The sequence below is a fragment of the Rhinopithecus roxellana genome, chromosome 18, assembly GCF_007565055.1.
Source record: "Rhinopithecus roxellana isolate Shanxi Qingling chromosome 18, ASM756505v1, whole genome shotgun sequence".
NCBI classification, from domain to species: domain Eukaryota; kingdom Metazoa; phylum Chordata; class Mammalia; order Primates; family Cercopithecidae; genus Rhinopithecus; species Rhinopithecus roxellana.
The window spans coordinates 51,811,651-51,834,139 of record NC_044566.1 but is presented as its reverse complement, the minus strand read 5'-3'; the positions used below and the strand labels follow the sequence as shown (position 1 = coordinate 51,834,139).

Sequence of the window (22,489 nt, the reverse complement as noted above, 5' to 3'; positions counted from 1 at the left end):
TACATTTTATAACCCCCTGAAATTAACACATACCTGCTTCATTGTTAATTGGGTACTCCCATAGTTTCCCCTCTTTTGTCCACTGGATCAGCTCTTCAAACCCATTCTGAAGGGGTTGTTCATTTACTGTGGCTAACTGCTTAGCAAATTCCACATCCCAAAGTGAAGGTGATGCGTCTGTACAATAAAGACATTTTAAATAAGAACAAGTCAATGTAAGTGTCTTTTTAAAAAAGTTACAACCAATCCTGAATGGATCATGTATTTTTCAGACCCTGATACTCATAATTAAATAGTATATAATAAAAAGTTACTGAGAGATAACTGCAAAAATTATATTAAAAATTGTAACTACAATAATGGCAAGCTTAACTTTTCTTTTACAACAATGCCAGGTAATCACTGCCCCCTCTACTGGAAAGAAAAAATAAATTTGTGTTTTGTTTAAGGGTATTTTTATGAATGTGAATGTTTTTTGTAGAATATGTGACTTTGATTTTTAAAGTCTAGCCTGTTGGTCTTTAGTCTATCAAAATTAGTTACAAATGTACTAGTGTTAACAACCAAAGAAGTTATATTAACAGAATAACAAAACTGCTAATGAATACTGATTACTTCCTCTGTACTTAAATGCATTTATTTTATGCATTAGTGCATGTAATTCTCACAACCAACCCTATGAGTAATGTATTATCATGTTGGCTAATTACCACTATCATATTACATGTTTCAATAACTTATTTACTTCTGAAACTTCAGATCATCTTTTGAAAATGAGCCATATTCCCACCAGTTACTGCTGCTAGGAACATAAAATGGTACAACCACCTTGGAAGTTTGATGGCTTCTTAAAAAGTTAAAAATATATCTATTATTCAACATAGTCGTTTCATCCCTGGATATTCACCCAAGAGATAATACATGTCCACACAAAGACTTGTACACAAAAGTTAATGGCAGCTTTCTTTGTAATAGCCAAATGTGGGCTGTAACTTGGGAAACAACCCAAATGTCCACTAACAGGTGAACAGGTACAAAAATGTGATACATCCATACAACTGTATACTACTCAGTAATAAAAATGTGTTACTAGTACATGTAACAGCATATGGATGAATCTCAAATCATGCTGAGTCAAAGAAGCCAAATGCAAAGGAGTACATACTAAGTGATTTCAGTTATGTACAGTTCTAAAAAGATACAAACTAATCTATTGTAACAGAAAGCAGATCAAAGGTTGCCTACATACTGTGTGTGGGTGTGTGTGTCTGCGTTTATTGCAAAAGGACACAAGGAAACTTTGGAGGTTCATGAAAATGTTCAGAATTATAACTGATATTTTCATGGGTGTATACATTTGTCAAAATTAGTCAAGTTATATACTTTAAATATATGCAGTTTGTTGCACACAAATTATACCTTAATAAAGTTGTAAAAAGAAAATGAATATCAGTATCTATCCCTTGGCTACCGTTTTTCCTATATTTTTATTCTTTAGTTATTTTTACCAATATCTTTTTCTTATTTTTTCTGTGTTATATCACTTTTTAAAATAAATGAGGATCGTATAGTTTGGTAATCTACTTTTTTCACAATTAATCCCCTACTACTGAATATTTTGATCATTTATATATTTTCTCTTTTAAATACTATAGTGACAAATGTCCTTGTATTCTGTGCATATCTGTAATATTCCCTTAGAACAAATTCCTAGGAACACAATTTCCGGTTTAGAGGCATAGACTGCATATGATCTATCCTCCAGCTTACCTCTTTACCCACTTTTGCCAAGCCCACTAACGCATATCAACAAATACCTCAATTACTCTTCTACCTGGGTAAGCCTTATTTTATCTATTTTGCTTTTTCTGCATCTATTTCTATAAGGCTTTATGTGCAGAAATGTCTGTAGATATTAAGTATTTTGGCCTAGATCATCTAATACTGGGAACCAATCAGTTGTCAGCCTCAACTAGCCACATTTACAGAGCAATCACACCAGTAAAATAAGTTAATTGTCTCAGTTATCTTTCACTTGGTGGTCACTGACTGACCTATATCTTTTCCATCATCATTAGGATCATTACTATATTTTTACACTTGCTAATATTTGTAAGCATTTATTAAATATGCACTATGTTCCAGGCACTGTGCCTGACACTTTTCTCAGATTACCTCATTTAATCTTTGAGATGTATGTAGTAACCCTCATTTTACAGGTGGGGAAAGGTTAGTGCGGCAGAATCTGAATTGGAATCCAGTTCTACACAACACCAACACTCTTTCTGTTAAACTATGCTGCCTGTGGACGCTAGGATAACTAGTAGGGCCTACGACTATATCCTTTGTAGCAGTGGTAAGAACTTAGTGGGGAACAAGACATGGGAATCATGGAACAGAATAACTCATTCAATCAGTCAATAAAAAAATTACTGAATGCCAACTATATTTCCAGCATTATTTCAGGTGGTGGGAAAACAACAGTGAACAATTGCTAAATTTACATTTTCACATTTTGCTATTCTTGTATTTAACTGGGAACAAAAATTATTCTTTAGACTCATGCAAGTATAGCATATTCACACAGTACCTTCATTAAAGTAAATTATTACATAAATTTGTGTGCTATTGTCCTCACTGGAGTATAATCATTTGATACTGTTTTATCAAATACATAAAACTTTAGTGCTTCCTTGCCAACTAACTTCAGTTTTAGAAATAAGATTTTTTCATTTTAAAAAGTAAGCTGGTTCCTTCAAGAATCTCAAGAATCTTCAAGTGTCTCTTTTGGTTGGACAATAGCAGCTGCCCTGACAACCAATTTCTTTCTTTCTTTTTTTCTTTTTGAGACAGAGTTTTGCTCATCACTCAGGCTGGAGTGTAATGGTGCAGTCTTGGCTCACTGCAACCTCTGCCTCCTGGGTGCAAGTGATTCTCCTGCCTCAACCTCCCGAGTAGCTGGGATTACAGGCACCCGCCACCATGCCCAGCTAATTTTTGTATTTTTAGTAGAGACGGGGTTTCACCATGTTGGCCAGGCTAGTCTCGAACTCCTGACCTCAGGTGATCCACCCACCTTGGCCTCCCAAAATGCTGGGATTACAGGCGTGAGCCACTGTGCCCAGCCAAAAAATTCCTTTCTGATGCACACTTAACCATTTGAGCAGGGGAGAGGTGATTCCTTGTCCCTATGGATTTTGGACTTCCTTTTCATCATACACAAGAGAATGCAGTTTTTGTAACACAAGAAGGGGGTTGTTCTTTTAGCTTCACCTTCAGTTCAAATGAACAAACACTGAATTAACTTCTTTCCTCTATAGATACATATTTTACAGTACAGTTTGTTCAAAAAAGAATTTAAGATTTAAGATAACTAGTTCCTATTATCTGTAAGCCACATGAGTAGGTATGCATGAATGAGATACAGCCCCTAGTAGTCTATTAAATAGAGGGAAAATCAAAAGTTCGTATAAGTAGCTGTAGAAACATTAAATGAGCCCTTGGAGGCCCGCCTAGGAAATTATCTATCATATAAAACATTCTTTTTTTTTCCCCCTTCAAGATGGAGTTTCACTCTGATTCTTAGGAAGGAGTGTTATAGCACAATCATAGCTCACTGCAGCCTCGAATTCTGGGCTCCAGTGATCCTGCCACTTCAACTTCCCAAGTCACTAGGATTATAGGCATGCACCACCACGCTTGGATAATTTTTTTCTATTTTTTAGAGAAAGGGGCTTAATATGTTGCCCAGGCTGGTCTTGAACTCCTAGTCGCAAGCCATCCTGTTGTCTCAGCCTCCCAAGTTCATATACAACATTATTTCTACCAAGATCCAAAAAACTAACTTCTTTTCTTTAGAAATGCTCGTCACTTATACACTACAGACCATTTGTATTAAGTTTCTTCGTTTATTTTACTAGTAAACTAAATTTAATGTCAAGCAAGAGGACACTCTTATTTCTCTTTTAGACTTAAAATGGCAAATTTCTTACCCAAAGAAAACACTACAGGTCTGTTAAATATATTCCTTGAATGTTCTTCCCATCTCCGGAACAATCACTAAGTCACTTCAGGAAGTTATTTTGTAACTGCTATCTCCTCTTCTAAGCTGCCTAAGGGCAGGAACCAGTATATCTTTATGTAATAGCGTAGAGATACACTGTAAATGGTAGTTGATTATTAATGTTCTAACCCAAATTAGTAGCTAATCTGGACCTCTGGATTTGGTAATTGGTAGTACTTTACCTCCCACTGTCTCAAAGAATGCAACATTTCAAGGGGGAAACCTGACCAAAACTAGCAGTGTTGACAACTGTAGTGTGATGTGTCCCCCACCAGGTTACTTAAGAGCGTTATGCATGTTGCTTGGATCCTGAAACCTGGGCAGGGAGCCAAGGCCATGGTGCCTAGCTGAGGAGCAGGTGTCCCTGAGAACCCAAACATCCCTGGGCATGCCTGGGAACGTATCAGAGAGCACTGTCATCGCACACACAGAGTAGGCAAACAGCCAGAACATTAGCTGAAAGGCAGCTTAGAAATGGGAGACAGGGTGACTCTAGAGCTGCTCAGGAATGTCCAGTATGTAAGTCCTAGTAAACTCATCTATTTGCCAAGCTGGACTTGCCCAAATTATACTTTGGTCTCTCGACTCCTTCCCAGCTTGGGGGGATGTTACAGTCCCAAGTTTTCCTTATAACAACTGCCACATTCGTAAGCAGGCTCCAGGCCAATGACAGAATGGAATATTAAAATATCCAACTATTACACCATTAGAACACTAAGGACATCTTGGAAAGATGGAATGTTTCTCCACCGGAGAAAGAGTGTTATTCTTAACAAACCTGTTTCAGGTGCTTCTTTAGTAACCGCTGTCATGTCAAAAATATTAAGTCTTTTCCCCGAGAACATGTTTTTCCTAAGTCTAAAAAAAGAAAATAACATTTTAATGAATATATTTTAAACTGTCAACAAAAATTATGAGAAAATATCTTAAGTGAAATATTCTATGTAGAAATTAAAAATAATTCCACTGACCCACATCAAAAATCTTAGCTAAACTGCCACATTTTTAGGACGGATAAACTAAAAACAGAAATGTGCACTTGAAGTTTTGCTTCATATACAACAAATCAGTTACAGCAATTTAATTTCCAAACAACCTAATTGAAAAGATTAGCTTAATTTGCCATAATTTTTATTTTTTCGCTTTTATATTAAGGTTTTAAAAACTCCATGTTTTGAAAAACTATAAAACTATGCTAAAGTAGAAGCTGTTAAAGTCAACATTTGTCTTTAAGGGCAGAAAACACTGCAAAGTTTAATTATATATTATAATTATAAAAGATTGCATTGGTAAACCACAACATTCCCTTTCATAAAGCAATCACTCTGCATTTTAAAATAATTATTAACTTTCTTTACATGACTATTTTTAATTAACTATTGAAATTAATATCAGAGTTAATAGGTAACATTTTCTTACACACTTGATAATCAACTGCTTTATGCATCAGTTCACATATTTACTTGAATAAATTTACTGGCAGATTAAAATCCAGTTTATAAACTGGAGGGTTGGCCAGGCGAGGTGGCTCACGCCTGTAATCCCAGCACTTTCGGAGGCCGAGGTGGGTGGATTACCTGAGGTCAGGAGTTTGAGACCAGGCTGGCCAATATGGTGAAACCCCGTCTCTACTAAAAATACAAACAAAATTAGCCAGGCATGATGGCAGGTGCCTGTAATCTCTGCTACTTGAGAGGCTAAGGCAGGAGAATCCCTTGAACCCAGGAGGCAGAGGTTGCAGTGGGCCGAGATTGTGCCACTGCACTCCAGGCTGGGCAATAAGAGTGAGACTCCGTCTTAAAGAAAAATAAAAAATAATAAACTGGAAGGTTAGTTTTAAAAATAATTTTGAATTCTTGTTTTTTTAATTAACTAAATTACTTCCCTCTACTAAATACAGATAACTGGAAAAAATGCAAATACCATATGAACGTTAAATAATGTGATCTCAAATTATATAATCTTCCATCTAGTAGTTCCAAGTTATTTGTAAACAAAGGCTTTTATGCTCCAGAACTCTCTTCGGTGCCTTGCATTCTTCCCCCTCAACTACACGTCTGGTAAACAGGATGGTGGATTAAAGCAAGTCAGAGCAGAGGGCGAATGCCTTGGTAAAGTATTGAATTTCAAAAGAGGAATGTACTACAAAGAGAGGGAATGGACATTTGCTGAGCACCTACCATGTACCAAATAGTTTACACGTTTCTTTTCTATTCCTTAAGAAAGCCATTTAAGCTAGGTTTCACTTTCAGCATTTTATAGCTGGGGAAACAGGCTGATAGAGGCTATAAAAGGTACCCCTATCACAGAATTAGTCAGTGGCAGTGCCAACATTCTGAGGCCAGTGTGAACTATCAATCTCCAACAGAAAAAATCAGTCCAGGCCTGGGTTGTCTGGGGTTGATACCCCAGATCCTGCCCCAGTCACAGCAGGGTGAACAACTCGGCATCTCATCATTGCTTCCCCTTATTCACCTCTAGCTGGCTTGTTAACACATTGAAGGCACAGAAACCCCTTTCCTACTTTAGTTTCTAAGTTTTAAAATATTAAATATCAAATCTAATATTAAAAATCAAATTATAATATACCATCCTAATGTAGTTGCACAGAATCATGTTCAAGATGAATGATTCAGTTAAATATTCTTGAGGATTAACTGATTCAGTTAAATATTCTTAAGTAAAACTCCAAGTACACCTTCTCCTGTATTCAATAACATGTAACAGATACTAAATCACTTTAAATTAGTAATTCAAATAATCTTCCAAAGTCACCATAACCTCTTGAACTTCCTGTGTTAACTGCTGACCACCTTTTCCAACTTTCCTGTATAAATTAGTAATTTAACACCCGGAAGGAGTTAACTCAAGTTCCTGATTTTACTTAAAACAAATCCACAGAATATACAATGCATTGAAAACACTCCAATTGTGAGCATATCCTGCTATAAAGACAAGTTAATTTTTGTCAGACCATGCCAAATATCTGGTTCCTCCTTCCCATCTATCACTTTCAGGGTTTAAGGAAGAAAAAGAACAGAAATGTTATGCAAATACAGAACAACTTTAAATTCTAAAATAACTATGTAAGGCATAGCTCAGCATCTTTAAGAACTTCAAATCTGTAAATTCAAATGGCCACAAATAATCTACCATTTTAAAGTATTACATAAACATTTTTCCTCTTGCCTTTCCTTCTTTTTGTTGGTGGTGGGTTATTTCTCTAAGCTATGCCAACAGATAAGCATGTATTGAGATATAAAGGCTATATGAATACACAGTATTAGACACATATTTAAAATGAAAAATAACGTTTCTCACAAAATACTTATTTGCTCAGAATTCAGTCAGCTCCTCTTATTCTAAATCAAAGGACCCCTATTCATTGTGGGTAGATGTGAAGCATGGCCCATTTTGATTTCAGGTATGGAAAACTACAAGACTGGCTAAATCCAGCACATGGTTCCCTCTCTAGGAAGTGGTATACAGAGAGTAAGAACACAGATGTAAATGCATTCATAATGTTCAAATATCCAACAGCAATAATAAACACACACAATAAGGTAAATCTACAGTTAAGGTAAAAACAAACTACACAAACAAAACCCAGCAGATTACAAAGCCTGATACCTTTTTGTAAGATCAGTGGTCTTCTGCTGGTCAGGATAATTGTCATAGCCTTCATCAAACTGAATCTGATGCTCTGGTCTTGAACGAACTCTAGCTGTAGAAGGTCTGGCAACTTTCATATCTGATACTATGTTACTGAAACTGAAATAATAAAAAGATAAAGTGTATTAGAAATCTTAGTTACAGAACAATAATAAACTTCCTTAAACACTAGACTGAGATCATTTAATTCTTATTTCATTTTTATGCACTAATTACATAGCATAAAAGTGTTTAAATAAAAAATGTCAACTATTAACAGTCACATAACATGGAACATTACAATTTGTTTACTTTCATCTTTTAAAGACGTTCTTCAGAAATCTTCATTTAAAACGTGTCACATGAAAAATTATTCAGAAAAAATGATAGGAAAGTAAAATCAGTATGTTATACCTATCAACTACATCCAATAACTAAATTAAAACCAAGAGTTAGCCATATTTATTTGTTGCTTTTTATTTGTTCAAACACAAATATAATGGGTCACTGAACTGACGGTCCAGATATCTACGTCTTCCTTTTTTTTTTTTTTTTTTGAGATGGAGTTTTGCTCTGTTGCCCAGGTTGGAGTGCAGTGGCGCAACCTCGGCTCACTGCAACCTCTGCCTCCCGGGTTCAAGCAATTCTCCTGCTTCAGCCTTCCGAGTAGCTGGGACTACAGGCACATGCCACGACGCCAGGCTAATTTTTTGTTTTTAGTAGAGACAGGGTTTCACTGTGTTAGCCAGGATGGTCTTGATCTCCCGACCTGGTGATCCACCTGCCTCAGCCACTCACAGTGCTGGGATTACAGGCGTAAACCAACGCACCTGGCCTTTTTTTTTTTTTTTAAATTACAGTTTCTTGTCTCACTCTATCGCCCAGGCTGGAGTGCAGTAGTGAGATCATAGCTCAATGCAACTTCAAACCTTGGATTTAAGTGATCCTCCTGAGGCTGCATGCAGTGGCTCACATGTGTAATCCCAGCACTTTGGGAGGCTGAGGCAGGTGGATCACGAGGTCAGGAGATCAAGACCATCCTGGCTAACACAGTGAAACCCCATCACTACTAAAAATACAAAAAAATTAGCCAGGCGTGGTGGGGGGCGCCTGTAGTCTCAGTACTCGGGAGGCTGAGGCAGGTGAATGGCATGACCCCGGGAGGCAGAGCTTGCAGTGAGCTGAGATCACGCCACTGCACTCCAGCCTGGGTGACAGAGCGAGACTATGTCTCAAAAAAAAAAAAAAAAAGTGATCCTCTTGCCTCATGCCTCAGCCTCCAAAGTAGCTAGACTACAGGCACGCGCTGCCATGCTCAGCTAATTTTTTTATGTTTTGTAGAGATGGGGTCTTGCTTTTTTGCCCACGCTGGTCTCAAATTCCTGGTCTTAAGTGATCCTCTTGCCTTAGCCTCCCGAAGTGCTGGGATCATGGGCATGAGTCAACACACATGGCTATTTCTTTTAATTTCTTGAAATAAATCTGGTATACACACTGAGAACAACTGATTTAGATCACTCTCCAAAATGAGGCAGTGTTACTGCTTACTATACTTACTACTTACTATAATGTAGGCAGCAAGTAGTATAACATGGTATAAAACAATGAGAGATGAAGAGAACGAGTGGAAAGGTGTCAGATGAAATATAGAAGAGGAAAAAGAGAAGGAAACAGACCTGAAGATTATCATACCATGCATAAAACCAGCAAGCTATTTAACTGAAAAAAATTACTTTTCTCAGAGAAGCTACCTGTTATTTATTTTTAATAACATTACTGAATTTACCATTTCTTTTTTCATGGACAAGAAACTATAACTTCCTAAAAGGAAACTTTATTCAATTGTTTTTTTTAAAACTATAATCACAATTAAGACATAAGTTTTTTAAAAAGTTGAATTGCTAAAATTATGCGGTATATTTTATATATAAATTCCACTTACGTGGTACATTACGTGTATTACTCACTAGCCACATGAAAATGGCCCAATTTGAGATATAAACATTACTGACTTAAGGGTTTGACTCACTCACCTAATTTTAGGTCGCTCTGCATCTCTCTGTGCCCTTGACTCTTCCTCATGCTGCTGGAGCTGCCTCAGTAGCTCTGACTTTGTTGTTTGCTTGTCAAAAGGGAGAGAATCTGCCACAGCAGATGCAGCTGCCACCAACTCAGGACTCAGGGGCTCAGTTCTGAAAAAGAAAATGACAAGCAAATGAGAAAGAAAAAAAGAGAGATTGGCCAGGTGCAGTGGCTCATGCTTGTAATTCCAGCACTTTGGGAAGCCGAGGCAGACAGATCACTTGAGGTCAGGAGTTCGAGACCAGCCTGGCCAATATGGTGAAATCCTATTTCTACCAAAAATACAAAAATTAGCTGGGTGTGGTGGTACGCACCTGCAGTGCCAGCTACTCAGGAGGCTGAGACAAGAGAATTGCTTGAACTGGGAGGTGGAGGTTGCAGTGAACCAAGATCACACCACTGTATTCTAGCCTGGGAGACAGAGTGAGACTCCATCTCAAAAACAAAACAAAACAAACAAACAAAAAAGAGATTGCTTATTACACCATTAGTTTAGTGAAAAGTAAAATGATTTTTGGAGAAAACTTTGGTGTTCAAAAAAGTATTCAATTCAATTTCTGACAAGGGCAAGAATTCTCAACCATTAGGTACTGGTTTTATATAAACTTTGAAATGTTAAATGTTAAAATTAATGGATATTTGCTGAAGCACAACACTAACTCAGAACAATATATTAAGGTAGAGGGGCGAAGGACAGACCAGCCTCAAAAATTATAAATGACTGGAATTTTTAATTAGATGCTATTGTATTTTGGAAACAATATACATTGTAAGCAAATATTAAGGCAGGTTAACCAGTTCACAGAAACTTTATTGGAACCAGCCTAAAGGTCTGTCATCAGAATAGAAAAACAAATTGTGATACATCCATACAATGGAAGAGTACTCAGCTCATGACAACATGAATGATTTCCATAGACATTAGATCAAGTGAAAGAAGTTGGACACAAAGAATATAAAATACAAAAATTAGCCAGGCATGGCGGCACGTGCTTGTAAAATCCCAGCTACTCTGGAGGCTGAGACATGTGAATCGTCTGAACCTGGGAGGTGGAGGTCGCAGTGAGCCAAGATTGCACCACTGCACTCCAGCCTGGGTGTCAGAGCTAGACTCTGTCTTAAACAAAACAAACAAAAAAAATCTGTATGATTCCATTTATATCAAGTTCCAGAACAGGGAACACTAATCTGAGGTGAAAAAAAAAATCAAAACAGCAATTGCCTCAGGACTGATGGCTACTGACTGGGAAGGTGAAAATGAAACGCAGAGTGTCTTGGTAAGTGTGTGGGTCACAGGGGCTGATCTGTTTGTCAAAATCCTACAGCTAACATTTGTACACTTTAATATATGTAAATTTTACCTGAAAATAAAGAGCCATAAATCATCATCAAGTAGGAGATGGAAAGTGGGTGAAGGCATAGATGACATAAGAATGGCAAAATGTTGATCACTGTTAAAGCTGGGCAATGGTAGAAAGGGGTTATACCATTTTATGTTCTTTTCATATGTTTTAAATTTTTCATAAGAAAAAGCTTTTAAAAGCTTCCTAAATTAGAGCAAGTTAATAGAAAAACATTCTATTATAAAAAGAAAATAAATTATTTACAACATTTTTTCTTTCTTTCTTTCTTTCTTTCTTTCTTTCTTTTTTAAGAGACAGGGGTCTCAATATGTCATTAAGTCTGGCCTCGAAGTCCTGGGTTCAAGCAATTCTCCCATTTCATCCTCCTGAGTAGCTGTGACTACAGCCATCTGCCACCATGCCTGGCTATTTGCAACATTTTTTAACTCACTGAGAACTGACATCTCAATGAGTGCGATCCAAATTAATGTTTTTTTATACCTGGCTTTCTATATTATGATCTGTTACCTAATATGAAAATTAAACTTTCCAAATTCCTGAAGTTCCTGGAGAAAGATTTTAAGGACTTAACTAAGGTATGAAAGATCTAAAATCTGATAGGAATAGAAGAAAAACAGAAGACTGAAACAAGGGGTCGGGCACGGTGGCTTGTACCTGTAATTCCAGCACTTTTGGGAGGCTAAGGTGGGAGGATCACTTGAGCCCAGGAGTCTGAGAGCAGCCGGGGATAGAGAAAAAAAGAAAAGAAAAGGAAAAAAAAAAAAAAATTAGCCAGGTGTGGTGGCACGTGCCTATAGTCCCAGCTACTGGTGAGGCTGAGTGGGAGGATCACTTGAACGCAGGAGGTTGAGGCTGCAGTGAGCCATGATTTTTCCACTGCACTCCAGCCTGAGCCACAGAGTGAGAGTCTGCCTCAAAAAAAAAAAAAAAGGGGGGGGGGGGGAATATAACAGTTAAAATAAAATGTGCTATCAAAACTGTTACCTATGGCCGGGCGCGGTGGCTCAAGCCTGTAATCCCAGCACTTTGGGAGGCTGAGGCGGGCGGATCATGAGGTCAGGAGATCGAGACCATCCTGGCTAACACGGTGAAACCCCGTCTCTACTAAAAATACAAAAAATTAGCCGGGCGTGGTGGTGCGCGCCTGTAGTCCCAGCTACTTGGAGGCTGAGGCAGGAGAATGGCGTGAACCTGGGAGGCAGAGCTTGCAGTGAGCCAAGATCGCGCCACTGCACTCCAACCTGGGTAACACAGGGAGACTCCGTCTCAAAAAAAAAAAAAAAAAAAAAAAACTGTTACCTGTGAATAAAGGAAAAAAAATCTTATTCCAAAGTCATTGTATTTCTTTCATAAACTACTTATGAACTTCACTTTCAAATTTTTATGTATTTGATCACAGTATACACAGAACATAGATGAATATTCATTTTCTAGAATCATACTTTTTTTTTTTTTTTTTTTTGAGACGGAGTCTTGCTCTGTCGCCCGGGCTAGAGTGTAGTGATCTCAGCTCACTGCAAGCTCTGCCTCCCGGGTTTACGCCATTCTCCTGCCTCCGCCTCCCGAGTAGCTGGGACTACAGGTGCCCGCCACCTTGTCCGGCTAGTTTTTTGTATTTTTTTAGTAGAGACGGGGTTTCACCGTGTTAGCCAGGATGGTCTCGATCTCCTGACCTCGTGATCCACCCGTCTCGGCCTCCCAAAGTGCTGGGATTATAGGCTTGAGCCACCGTGCCCAGCTTAGAATCATACATTTCATAACAATGGTTTCATATATAGTTATATTCTCTGGCTTTATAATTGGGAATGTTCTAATTAATAAAAATTGTGGGGGAGCCTCTGTCATTGAATAATTTTTACATACAGGGATCTTTGTTTATATATTTTAACAATGTAAGGAGAACTTGTTAAAGTATCTTTGAACAATCTATTCTATCCTGTAATTAAAACTATTTCATGAATACATACTTTTCCCCTTGATAACATTCTGTACTTTTAAAATTTCTTTAAAATAAACTGTATAACATACAATTTCAGAAAAGAATTCTGATGGGGGAAAGAAACTACTGAGTGGATACTTCAATTGACACCGCTTTTGGCAGGCAGCTTGGTGACATATATCGAAGGCAAAAAAAAATGCACATCTTTTGACATAGCAATTCCACTTCTAAGAATATGTGTTTAAAGAAAATAAACAGAAAAAAAGAAAAAGAAAGAAAATAAATGGCTGGGCGTGGTGGCTCACTTCTGTAATCCCACACTTTGGGAGGCCAAGGTGGGCAGATTACTTGAGTTCAGGAGTTCATGACCAGCCTGGACAATACAGTGAAACACTGTCTTTACAAAAAGAAAAAAAAAATTAGCCAGGTGTGATGGTGCATGTCTGTAGTCCTAGCTACTTGGGAGGCTGAGGTGGGAGGACTGCTTGAGCCCATATGTGGAGGCTGTAGTGAGCTGAGATTGTGCCAGTGAACTCCAGCCTGGGGAACAGAGCAAGACTCTATCAAAAAAAGAAAGAAAAGAAAAGAAACAGATTTGTGAAATTTGAAGGGTACTGTATACTCCAACCTCAAGGCCTAAGCAGTTCTATCCTCTACGCCTGAAAAAGAATTCATCTTTCAGATATCTGCATGGCTTTATCCCTAATTTGATTCTAATCTTTGCTCAAATGTTACCTTATCAGAGTTCTTCCCTGATTATTCTTAAAAATAGCACCTCTCCAGCACTCCCATTCTTTTTTTTTTTTTCCACCCAGGCTGGAGTACAGTGACACAATCACAGCTCACTGCAGCCTCAACCTCCTCAGCTCAAGCAATCCTCCTGCCTCAGCTTCCTGAGGAGCTGGGACTACAGGTGCATGCAATCACACCCAGCTATTTTTTTTCATTTTTTTGTAGAGACCGGGTCTCACTATGTTGGCCGGACTGGTCTTGAACTCCTAAACCCAAGCAATCCTCCTGCCTCAGCCTCCCAAAGTGCTGGGATTACAGGCTGTTCCCAGCCCAACTGCATCACTCTTGTTTTTCTTCATGTTTCACCACAAAGTATAGACATTGTATATGTGTGTGTGTGTGTGTGTGTGTGTGTGTGTTATATATACATCTTCTTTCCTACATCCCTCCCCCCATTTTAATGTAGTAAGCAGAGACTTTGTTTTGTTCAATGTCCAATTTCTAGCACTTCGGATGGTGTGTGAAATATAATGAATTCCCAGCAGGGATCCATTAAGGGAGTAATAGTTAGCCGATGCCTTCCAAATGAATCAGGTTAAGAGGAAGTTAAAGCAGATGCTAGAAATTTTGGTTATTGCTGCACCACCAGGGATATTCTTAGGTTTCGCTAAACATTCAGACCCAAAGGACCACTACAGGTGACACCTGGTCCAGTCCATTCAGGAAGATGAAAGGCAGAACTACAGCAGGCCAGCAGGGCAGCCTTGGGTGTCCTTCTCAGCAGGAGTTCTTGCAGTGTTCATGCAGGTGACACTTCACATAGTCATTCATCTTAGAGTAAGGACATGAGATCTGCAAGCTGCCTGGCTTACTGCCCCACAGGAGCCAGTATCTCTTGTAACAAGGCCACATGCAGTTTCCAGAGTCCCTGCAAAGGACATGCAGTAAGAAGAATCACTGCATTTATGTCCTAAATATGGTATCCCCATCAGGTACCCATAGTTCTCCCAGGCCAGATGCAATCTATGAATTAGGGGTCAATTTTGTCATGACAATGTTGCCTATAATATAGCTGAAATTCTACAGTTATCAGGTACCAGATGTATAATCAAAGCAGATTATACTTTGAGAAAATAGTGACAGCATCACTTCTGGTTCCACATGCTCTTCCAAAACATTGCCACATATCCATCAAGAGAATCTATCTTCCCTCCCTGAAAACCAGGGGAAACTTTGTGACTGTCCTGACGAACAGAACAAGATAGAAGTAACATGCTGTGACTTCTGAGGCTAGATCAAATAATGTGATACAGCCTTCACTTCCATCTCTCACGACATTTGTCTGTGGAACCTAGTTACCAGGCAAGAAACCCAGGCCACATGGAAAGGCCATGGGTAAGTGTACTGGCCAAGAGCCCTAGCTAAAGCCTCAGCCAACAGCCAGTATCAACTACTGGAAAAGGGCCCTCAGACGATTCCAGATTCCAGCCTGGAATCTACCTCAGCTAAAGATGAATGGAGAAGACACAAGCTCTCCACTTGGGACCCTGGCTCCCAAACTGTGCCCTAAGGCACTCTGGGGCACCACAGGAAAACACAACCACGTCAATAATGATGTAAACTAGGCAGTTCACAGTAACATTACAGCAGTCCCTTCATATCTGCAAAGGTTGGGGGAGGCGGGGCCGTGGGATACAGGCATTGTTTCCAGGAACAACTCTGGCCCCCACCAGGATGGATGCACAAGCCCCTTATATAAAATGGCAGAGTACCTGCGTATAAGTAATGCACATCCTCCAAACACTTTAAAATCATCTCTAGATTACTTACAATACCTAATTATGTAAGTAGTTGTTATACTGTGTTTTTTTCTTTTTTTATATTTTTCAATCAGAAGTTGGTTGAATCTGTGGATGCAGAACCTGCACATACAGAGGGCCACCTGTATATTGCTCCATTCCTATCAATGACATTCTATCTTTGTTAAGATTGTTTCTCAGGAGTGGTTGTAATAAAAACAAATATCCCAGGAAAATCAGTGTGGAACAAGGGTGAACACGGTAGTGTCCAATCTTATTACAAGGCTAGGTCATTAAAAAGAAAATACAACTTTGTCTTGGCTCACTTTCTCTTAAGACACCCGCCCTGGAACTCAGCCACCATGCAGTGATAAAGCCCAGGCCACAAAGAAAGCCACATGTAGGTGTTTCTGCTAACACCCTCAGCTAAGGTCTCAGCTGACAGCAAGCATCAACTGCCAGACCTATGAGTGAGCAAACTTCGGATGATTCCAGCCTCAGACTTCCAAGTCTTCCAACTGAGGCCCCAGACATCACAGAGCACAGACTGGCCTTCCCCACTGTGTTCTAGTCAAACCGCTAACCCACAGAATCTGTGAGCATAATGAATGAATGTTTCACGCCACTAAGTTTGGGAGGTAGTGTAGCCATGGTAACCATATCAATGAAGGTTCAATATATAATACAAAGAAAGAAAAGCAGGCTATGTGTGAAGCAATGATGACAGTGCCACATGAAGCAAAGATCATGACTAACCTAATCCCGTGCACCTTGGAGTCCTTGAAAAAGGGGGAGGGGAGGAAAAAAATAATTAAAAGACACCTTTTAAAAACTCAAAACAAATGTACCTCATTGACCAGTCTTTTGATGTAGGACCAAAGCCTTTTCTTTGAACACAGGACCATGACAGAGGTTCTAAGACACATCTTTTACATACATCACACCCATCCTCCAAGATTCTCAATTTTAGTTTAAGTGGAAAAGTGGAGCAAGAATGTAAGAAAGCTTACAAAGCAATCTAAGTGTATGATCTTCCCACATATGTATGTTTGCCTCACTCATACCTAATTGGAAAGAAAATTTTTAAATGACCTGTACTGACTCTTTCCAAAGCATTCAACTCAATTTACCATTTCTGTAATAGTTAATTCAATTATAATTATAATAAAGAGCATAATGGGTCATAAATAGGTCTAGGAGCTTTAAAAATGCCACTCTTGATAAGTATTTATATATGTTTGTATTATTTTTTCCATATATTTATATATAACCATTTTGTTTCTAAAAGCAGGAGGAGGAGGAGAAGTACCTATTATGGGTACTGATCATCTGAATTAGCTTACTCTACCACGCAATCATACTTTCTAGAGGTATTTTTGATATAATGTAGAAAACAAGAAGTTCCATTAAAATGTTAAATCAGTCTAGGAAACAGAAGACTCTATTAAAATCTGTTTGTTCTGGTAACAGAAGTCAGTGATGAGTATCCTAAAGCCACATACCTTACTACTTGAATTAATGACATCACTGAAATACATCATTACATAGCACTAAAAAAAATACTGCCATTTAACCTATTGCATAATGCCAAGATATCACTGATAGCACTTAGAATTAAATATAATACTCTTTTGACAAACACAAATAATTATAATACTCTGAGGAAACTACCAAGAAAGCTGAAAGCACTGATAGGTGTTGATCAAGGGAAGTCATATAAAGCAGTTGTAATCAACATGCTCAAACTTTATTCCAGAAATCTTTAAAATGGAAAATTTTAAATAAGCAAGTCCTTTACAGACATTAAGCTACCTTCAAATCAAGATGTAAATAATACTGTTAATGAACAGCTTAAAGAGGCAATTACATGGCAGTTAATAACACTGATAAATATGTAAGAGAGTGAAATTCTCAATGAGATCACTTCTCTTTTCCTTTCTCTGGATTGTGTACAGATATCCTCTTGTTATTTAAATATAATACAGTAACAGCATTTCTCAAGTAATTATTATTTTGTTGTTGTTGTTGCTTAAGACAGAGTCTCACTCTGTCCTCCAGGCTGGAGTGCAGTGGCACAATTCTTGGCTCACTGAAACCTCTGCCTCCTGGGTTCAAGCAGTCCTCCTGCCTCAGCCTCCCAAGTTGCTGGGATTACAAGCATGCGCCACCACGCCCAGCTGATTTTTGTATTTTTAGTAGAGATGGGGTTTCACAATGTTAGCCAGGCTGGTCTCAAACTGCTGACCTCAAGTGATCTGCCCGCCTCGGCCTCCCAAAGTGCCAGGATTACAGGTGTGAGCCACCACGCTCAGCCTCGAATAATTATTAGAGTCCCTGTGTTTACAAGCTGATATTTATTCTTCATTAATTCAACATTTCCCAAGTACTTGTATTAAAAATATTTTTTACCAAAAGAAAAAGCTTACTGGAGTTTCAAACAACATTTGAATTGCAATTAAATTTACCTCTTCTTTGGAGCATATTCTGTAGCTCTTTGAAGCCTGCCAAGTGTAACTTCCAAACTTTTAAATGGTCTTCTGTTGGGGGGCTTTGTTGTTTGTACATTTACTGTGCTTAATTCAACTTTCATGCCCTTAATAACGTCTAACAAGTCTTTTTTTGTATTTTCCTTTGCACTGTCTTGGCTCTCTGAAGTCTCCTTGGAAGTCTCATCAGTTCGAACAGACTGCTCATCTTTCTTGCTACAGATCACGCTGTTAGTGTCAAAATATCTTTGGATATTTTTCATCCTGAAAAGATGTATTAAAGAAAAAAATGAAAAATACAACGCAGTCTAATAAAGTAAAACACTATGTATCTAAAATTTTTTTCAATTCAAGCCCTTTCCATTTGCTTTTTTTTTTTTTTTTTTCTTTTCTGAGATGGATTTTCACTCTTGTTGCCCAGGCTGGAATGCAATGGAGCGATCTCGGCTCACTGCAACCTCTGCTTCCTGGGTTCAAGCGATTCTCCTGCCTCATCCTCCCAAGTAGCTGGGATTACAGGCATGTGCCACCACGCCTGGCTAATTTTGTATTTTTAGCAAAGATGGGGTTTCTCCATGTTGGTCAGGCTGGTCTCTTTTTATAATTATTGTTAACAACCATAACAGCAGCAACTTAACATTTATTAGCATATACTACATGCCTCATCTTGTGTAATATACTTTATGTACATTTCTCATACCCACATTAACTCCCTAAGGTCTCTATTTTGCAGATAAGGAACCTGAAAATCAGAGAAGTCCCAAAGTCATGTAACTCACAGCTCACTAAGAACTAAGACACACTGTGTGCCACAAATAAGTAGAGGTGTGCTGAGCTATTGATCACTTGGTCCTTCGGGTGGCCAGGGGAGGTCTGGGGGTGCTGGTGCTCCCAAGTCTGTTCCCTCCCTCCATTTACCCCAGGGTTCGGTAGAAAAACACTGACATGGTTAATAAATGACAATTTATTATTCTCAAACCCAAATGTGACTGACTGCAAGTCCTTGCTCTTAACATAATACCTCTTTAAAAAGTTATAATTAAACAATACAAAAATAAATTTCTATCAATAAAAAAGATTATTTCAAAAAAACTTTCTGAGTGGGTGTTATCTAATCTGATCAACATTCTCATCGAGCTACATGCCACTTAACCCATAACCATTTGTAAGGTAAGCTAGAATGGAATAGAAAAGAGAATAATCAATGGCTAGAAATGTCACTTTTGCTTTCTTCACGGGATACATTTATGAAAAAGATCAACACAAATGATTACATCTATATTAGACTCACGTAAAACATTTCCTAATTCTAAGTAACCCAAATATCCAATTTTATTCTGTGGGGTTAAAAACTTGTTTTGGTATTTGATTACTGAAGAACTTTCAAAACTCTGAATATGTTAGTTTCAGTAAGAGGGTATATTAAAAAGTCATTCATTAAATTTAGTGAATATCTACTCTGTGGGGGGCACTATCCTAGGTACTGACAATATATTAGTAAATAAGAATTCATGGTCCCTGCCTTTATGAAGCTGACGTGCTACAGCACTGCTTCTCAAACATTAACATGCATAGAATTTTTCTTTTTTTTGAGACAGGGCCTCACTCTGTCAGATAGGCTGGAGTGCAGTGGCGTGATCTCGGCTCACTGCAGCCTCGACCTCCCTGAGCTCAGGTGATCCTCCCACCTCAGCCTCCTGGGTACCTGGTACTAATTTTTTGTAGAGACAAGGTTTCACCATGTTGCCCAGGCTCGAATTCCTAGGCTCAACCGATCTGCTCGCCTCCCAAAGTGCTGGGATTTCAGGCGTGAGCCACCACACCTGGCCCATAGAAATTCTCTATGCTCCCTGCTAAAACACACTTTGGTCCCACCAAAGAATTCTGATTCAACAGCTTTGTCCAGGAGACACTTGTAACAAACTCCCAGGTGACGTTAACGCTGCTGGTCAGAGGACCACATTACAGTAGCTATGTAAGTTACTTAATCCTTACAATTTTACAGAACAGGTTTTATCATTCTCACTTTACAGAACAAACTGTTGCCTACAGAAGTTAAAGCAGTAGTTATTAATCTTTAGAGGTTATACAAATCACACAGAGAGCTGACTTAAAACACAGTTCTTAGTTTGAAATTTAACATTTTTAACTAAGACCCCAGGTGATTCTCATGCAGGTGAGCTCAAAAGCCTGTATCAGACACTGGGTTAAATATTGTATCAAGTTCAGCTGGGTGCGGTGGCGCATGCCTGTAATTCCAGCAGTTTGGGAGACGGAGGTGGGCAGATCATGAGGTCAGGAGATTGAGATCAGCCTGGCCAATATGGTGAAATCCCGTCTCTACCAAAAATACAAAAATTAGCCAGGTGTGGTGGTGGGTACCTGTAGTTCCAGCAACTTGGGAGGCTGGGGCAGAAGAATCGCTTGAACCCGGGAGGCGGAGGTTGCAGTGAACCGAGATCGCGAGATTGTGCGCTGCATTCCAGCCTCAGCAACAGAGTGAGACTCTGTCCCAAAATAAATAAATAAATAAATAAATAAATATATATAGTATCAAGTTCTCAAAGGCAGAAAATGGCAGCTGCAGGTTAAGGATACTTATATGAAAGAGAAATGGCAATTTCCAAAAATGCTGAAACAAGCTATTTGATCTGCTAATGAAAACGTCAGAGGCTATCAAATCAGGCACTTTAAAATCAGAAAAAAGCCAACTGCATAACTAGTATCCTCATAATCAGTACACAGGACTCTCATTATAACATTCAATATATGGTACAATCTACTTAAGAAAATGGTCTATTATTTTACATTTAAAATTAATATTCAAGGTATTTTAATAGAAAGGTGGTAATCAGGGGAATGAATCTCACATATAATCTTTACTACAATGTTTTCTTTCAAGAGCTATCGTACCATAGAAAGCAATCCATATGATAGGAAAATCACATCTAAGTAACCCCCTAGCACTAAAAATAATAAAACTCTAGATCTAACCTCCCACCTGTTTGTTTCCACTGACAGCATCTCATCAGTACTTCAAACGCAACACCTTCAAAACCACATTCAAGACTCCTCTTTCAGACTGACTTTCCATTTTTCACACTTTCTATATTAAAAGGCCCCCTAACGTAAACAGGCATTGTTTTCTAAAAATTATAACATATGTACAAATCTTTCTCAAGCCTGGCTCCGCATTCTTCTGTTAACATTAAGGATACCCTAATACTCCAACGCAGCCAGTTGAAATCTTAGCTACCTCTGACCACCCTACCATTATCCCATGATGTCACATCCCTTTAATTCTACCTGTGCAATTTTTCTCCTCCATTCAGCTGGTCCTTCCCATCTTCACTGCTACTAACCTGCTTCAGCACTGTACTTAACCAAACTGCCTTCTGAGTGTTACACACGGAATTTACGTAGTGGAATTAGGTTTTCATAATAAAGTTCTCAGAGGATAAACACCAAAACCAAGTATGCCGCAATTCCCTTTTTTTCCTGGCTAACTTCAACCAGTGGTCCTCCTTCAGGTTGCATCAGACTTTTTCCAGAAACGGTATCCTGGGTCTCCCCTACAATGGTTACGTGTCCCTATTTGCTATCCCAGCAAATATTCACTCATGTTGGCTGAATAGTGTACTCTGTGCTTACCCACACTATCTCAGCTATTACTTCACTACATAGCACTTGAATTGTCTACTTGCTGGAACTACACGCTCCGTGATGGCAGGACTGTCTCATTTGGGGTTTACAACCAGTACTGGCACGCAGTTTTTCAAGTTTTTCAGTAATGAACTAAAGAATAAATGACGGAAAACAAATGAGACTATCAAATAAATCTTGGGAGGCAAAAGGTAAAAACAACTTTGCTTTTGGAACCTGAGTAAACTGACTGATGATAAGAGGAATGAGGCGCGGCGTGCAGTATTAAGAGCACAGCGACCAGGCCTGTAATCGTAGCTCTATTTTCCACGCACACTATGACCTTCGGCAAGTCATCTTTTCTTTCTGGGATTTCTCTTTCCTCAGATTTAAAGCAATAGCTTCTAAGATCCAGCAGGTAATAATATCGACTCCAGGAAGTCGGAGGATAACTGAAATGTACAGGACCGGGCACGCTGTTGCCTGAGGACCTGCGGGGCCAAGAGCGCTGAACTGCGGTACCTGACCGTTCCATGCCGAGCAGCGAGTAGCATAATCGCAGCCGCTGATGTCTCCGGGCTTCCAGAGGACAAAGGGTGGCGGGAAAGGGGGCGAAGAGGTAGGAACGTCGAGACTCTAGGAAACATCGCCGAGACACAAAACGAATCAAAAACGCAACCGAAATGCTGTGTCCCGCTGCCAAACACGTCCCCGCCCTCTCTTCCGTTTCC

At 38.9% G+C, this 22,489-nt stretch overlaps 1 protein-coding gene across 3 annotated transcripts in view; it reads right to left on the bottom strand.

Annotated features, from left to right (window-relative positions):
* The window catches only part of MRPS31 (mitochondrial ribosomal protein S31), a 39,002-nt gene extending 16,513 nt beyond the window's left edge, over nt 1–22,489 (bottom strand). The window contains exons 1-7 of one of the 3 annotated variants that reach the window (XM_030922384.1): nt 22,281–22,489; nt 18,096–18,380; nt 11,815–11,871; nt 9,748–9,906; nt 7,694–7,834; nt 4,842–4,921; nt 34–177 (exon numbers count right to left, since the gene is read on the bottom strand). In XM_030922384.1, the coding sequence (XP_030778244.1) occupies nt 34–177; nt 4,842–4,921; nt 7,694–7,834; nt 9,748–9,906; nt 11,815–11,871; nt 18,096–18,380; nt 22,281–22,405 (991 nt within the window). In that variant the 5' untranslated portion in view covers nt 22,406–22,489. The remainder of the gene's footprint in view (nt 1–33; nt 178–4,841; nt 4,922–7,693; nt 7,835–9,747; nt 9,907–11,814; nt 11,872–18,095; nt 18,381–22,280) is intronic. The other 2 variants (XM_010374518.2, XM_030922386.1) reach the window with 2 other exon arrangements.